The following is a 3,725-nucleotide window of genomic DNA, read 5'->3' on the forward strand; positions in this document are numbered from 1 at the left end:
CGCGGGGACAGGCGAGGAGCGCCCACCATCTTGGCGTCGCTGCCACCACAGCCTGCGGGAGGCCCTGGGAAGTGCCTGCTGGACCAGCAGCAGGTCCTCCAGGCAGTGCTGTGTGCGCACCCGCCAGGCCAGCTTCCGGAGGTGCTCTCCAGGGCGGGGCAGGCGGAGGAGGGTTCCTGGTGCCCGGAGAAGGTGCTCTCTTCCTGGTCAGCTGCACGGCCACCCTGACGTATTCCATGAGATGTGCACCGAGAAGAACGCCCAGCTCGGCTATGAGGTGTAGGTGTGCCCAGCAGCGGGCACACCCGGGCACTCGCAGACATAGGCAAACCCGAATCCTTGTGAATCAAGCCACAGACTGCCCTGGCCGAAGGCTGCAGGGGACAGCCCTGGGTTTTAAAAGTCATTTTCTGGGCCCGTCCTGATGGGGCAGGAGACAGCCATCCTGTTCGGAGTCACCTTTGGACTTCACGACGGTGCGGGCGGGCCTACCTCCGCCTGTGGTAAAAGTCACACGGAGCATAGCCCGGGGAGCGTGTCATACTCCTCACTTTAAAAATAAGTGTGTGTCCTTCTAATGTTGTTTTGGGTATTTTAAGGACCACGAGGAGTTTGATTTGAAATTACACAAGATCCCTGTTGTGGTAGTTTTTTTAAAAACAAAGTGTTCTGTGATTGCCCGGCCCAGCCTCACGTCTGTTATAGGCCCGCCTTTTCCCTCTGTCGTTTTTCAAACAGCACTTTTTAAAAATATATACATTTTAAAAATTTTATTTTTAGTGACAGGAGAAGGGAGAAGAGAGAGAAAGAAACATCGATGTGAGAGTGGAGCGTCGATCGGCTGCTCTGCACCCGAGAGGGAGCCGCCCCGGGCACGTGCCCAACTGGGGATCGAGCTAGGGCAGTGCCCTTTTCTTAATCCTCACCTAGGGAGGTGTTTTTATTGACTTTAGAGAGAGGAAGGGAGAGGGAGAGAGAGAAAAACATTGATAGGAGAGAGAAACATCAATTGGTTGCCTCCCGTCCGCACCCTGACCGTGAATGGAACCCGCAGCCTGTTGGTGTACAGGGTGATGCTCCAACCAATGTGCCTCCCAGCCAGGCCCAGGCAGTTCTCTTAAAGCAGAAAACAAGCAGCAAGTCTCAATGGCCGCCACCCAGGGACTTGACGTTAAAGTCGCCAGGCACAGATCACTGCCCGGAGGTGACCGGCGTGGCCCCCTTCTGCACCATTATTTCTTCAGGGGCAGCTTTTGCAACCTAATCCCTTGCTGACCGGTCACAAGTATACTCGTGTCTCCGTGTCTGAACATTGTTGACTGGTCACAAGTTAACTTGTGTCTTTTTCTCTACTCGTCCATCAGTATTTCCAGAAATGGGACGAGCAATCCATCTAATCCTTCCATCCGTCTTTCATTATGGGAAAGGTTTCAAAAAGATGAGTCGCGGCAGAGAACGTGTGGGCGAGCTCTGTGCAGACCCTGCGACCAGCTGGCCGGTGACCGGTGACCATGTCTCGCTGGAAGGCGGCGCTGCTGGGAGAGAGCGATGAGCCCGGCGTCCGCGCGCACGGAGGCAGAGAGGACTGCGGGCGGCCGCCGGCGCTGGGGAGAATGGGCAGGAGGAGACGCTCCGCCGCCTTGGAGACGAGGCAGACATTTCAGCGCAGCTGTTCAGTGTGGAGACCCACACAGTGTAGGTGAAGTAACCAACTTTTTTTGATAAAGATTTTTTCAATCTGTTACTTCTCACACCAATTTACACCATCGCCACATGGGAAAATGCCACAGAACCTCTGCTAGCTCTTCATCGTGGACACGTTGCTTATACAGATACAGAGAAGTTTCTCGGTTTAATTATGTTGAAGGGACTAAGGAAGAAGCCAGATGGAGAGATGACTGGTCATCCGATCCTTTCCTTGAATCGCCCATATTTCCAAAAACCATGACTGGAAAGAGGTTGGAGGGAACACGGACATTCTCTCATCCGAACGATGATTCACAACATGTAAGGGACCGTCTTCACCAAGTCCGGCCCCATTGGACCACTTCACCTCTGAACTTAATGTTTATACACCAAACAGCGGCTCCCACTCAAGGGAGCAGGGACTCCAAGGAGAGCGTGCTTCGGCTGCGAGGTGTGTGATCGCAGCAGCAGTGACGGCGGGATTTTAGTGCAGACACTTGTGAACGCGGGAGTGGCTGGAAGTGCAAACTCGAGAGATACGGGTGAAGGCAGAAAGTTACAACAGACTGTGTTATCCGTCGTAGGGCCTTTTCTTGGTTCTTGACATCATATTCACCAAGGTAATTACTACAACAGTGTCTGCAGCTGAGCTGTTACTGAGGCACAAAGCCCTAGGCCGTGGAAGAATGAGAGAGAGCCACGGGTGCCACCACAACAAACAGAAACGTCGCCAGCCCACGGGGCGCGTTCTGGCCTGACACAGCTGGTCAGCAAGGTGCTGAGAAACTGCCTCCACATGTATTCTCTCCAGGGGAGACCCCGAGCCCCGCCCCCCTGCCAACCCCCGAAACCCTTTGCTGCCTCAGTGTCCTTCCTGGCATCAACAAGAGCTGTGTGCTGCAGGTGTGAAGGTGACTAGGGGACCCCACAATTGATGTGTGTGAAAAACCCAATGAGAAGCAGCTGGTGGTTTTTATGTAGAAACTAAATCATTCTCAGTAAATAAATCTCTGTTTTGGAAACTAAAAGGAAGGTTCATCTGTGGCCCTAGAATCCTGGAGCTCCCACGGCCTCCCACCCCACTTGCAGATGGGAAGTCAGAGGTCACAGGGTCGGCTGCCTCTGGCCTCCCTCTGCCCCCACAGCTGTTGCGTTCAGATCCCTGGAGACCAGGTCCCTGCGTGAACCATGCGGCTGCCCCAGGAAGCCCTGGGCTCATAGCACCATGATAGCCCCTGGGGCCGCCCATGCAGGGCCAGGGAGGTGCCTGGTGTGGCAAGAGGACCAACCAGTAGCTCTCCTGGGTAATCCAGGGTCTGCCTTCATGTGCTTCCCCACTGTGTTGGCTGGTCCCCGGAGTTTTCCCAAGCCGCAGCCCCCTCTGCCTAACCTCTGAGCCACCACCCTGTGGCCCCTCCCCAACCAGGCTCTGCGTGTGGAGAAGCCCCACATGCCAGCCAGGTGTTCCCGGGGTCTGCTCCCTGCTCCTGTACCTACTTGTGCTGCTTAGCCTTCTCACTCCCAGAGGGAACAGAAGCCCTGCCTACTCTCCCATCTGTCCAGTGGGCATGCTGACCCGCCGGCCACCTCTCAGCACTGAGATGTGTTGGGGTCCAGCCCCAGCAGGTCCAGGGGTTCCCGAAGGTGTGGACAGAGTCGGCGAAGAAGGAAGGACACAGAGGCAGAGTTCAATTGATCAGCATAGCCAGGTTCTCTAGCCAGGTTCCCAGCAGGTCCAGGTTCCCGAAGGTGTGGACAGAGTCGGCGAAGAAGGAAGGACACAGAGGCAGAGTTCAATTGATCAGCATAGCCAGGTTCTCTAGCCAGGTTCTCTTTATTCTCCTGTTACATCTGTATTTATACCAGTTGATGTTAGTCCTATCCATTCTCTTCCAAAGGTTAGGGCATTTGTTATCTCCATTCCAAGGTCACTACTCTACTATTCTGTTAAACTACAAGGAAGTAACTGAAGGAGATTATCCTAAGTAAAGATTATGTAGCTTAAGTGTGATTGTTCATAGTTAAAGTGATTAACTAAC

The 3,725-nt window shown here is 54.1% G+C and overlaps 1 protein-coding gene across 1 annotated transcript in view; it reads left to right on the forward strand.

Annotated features, from left to right (window-relative positions):
• The first annotated feature begins 1,542 nt into the window (after positions 1 to 1,542).
• NATD1 (N-acetyltransferase domain containing 1) overlaps positions 1,543 to 3,725 on the forward strand; it is a 24,334-nt gene continuing 22,151 nt past the window's right edge. The window contains exon 1 of the mRNA XM_006773947.2: positions 1,543 to 2,597. Within this exon, the coding sequence (XP_006774010.2) occupies positions 2,483 to 2,597 (115 nt within the window). The 5' untranslated portion in view covers positions 1,543 to 2,482. The remainder of the gene's footprint in view (positions 2,598 to 3,725) is intronic.

The sequence above is a fragment of the Myotis davidii genome, unplaced genomic scaffold (assembly GCF_000327345.1).
Source record: "Myotis davidii unplaced genomic scaffold, ASM32734v1 scaffold207, whole genome shotgun sequence".
In the NCBI taxonomy this organism is placed as follows: domain Eukaryota; kingdom Metazoa; phylum Chordata; class Mammalia; order Chiroptera; family Vespertilionidae; genus Myotis; species Myotis davidii.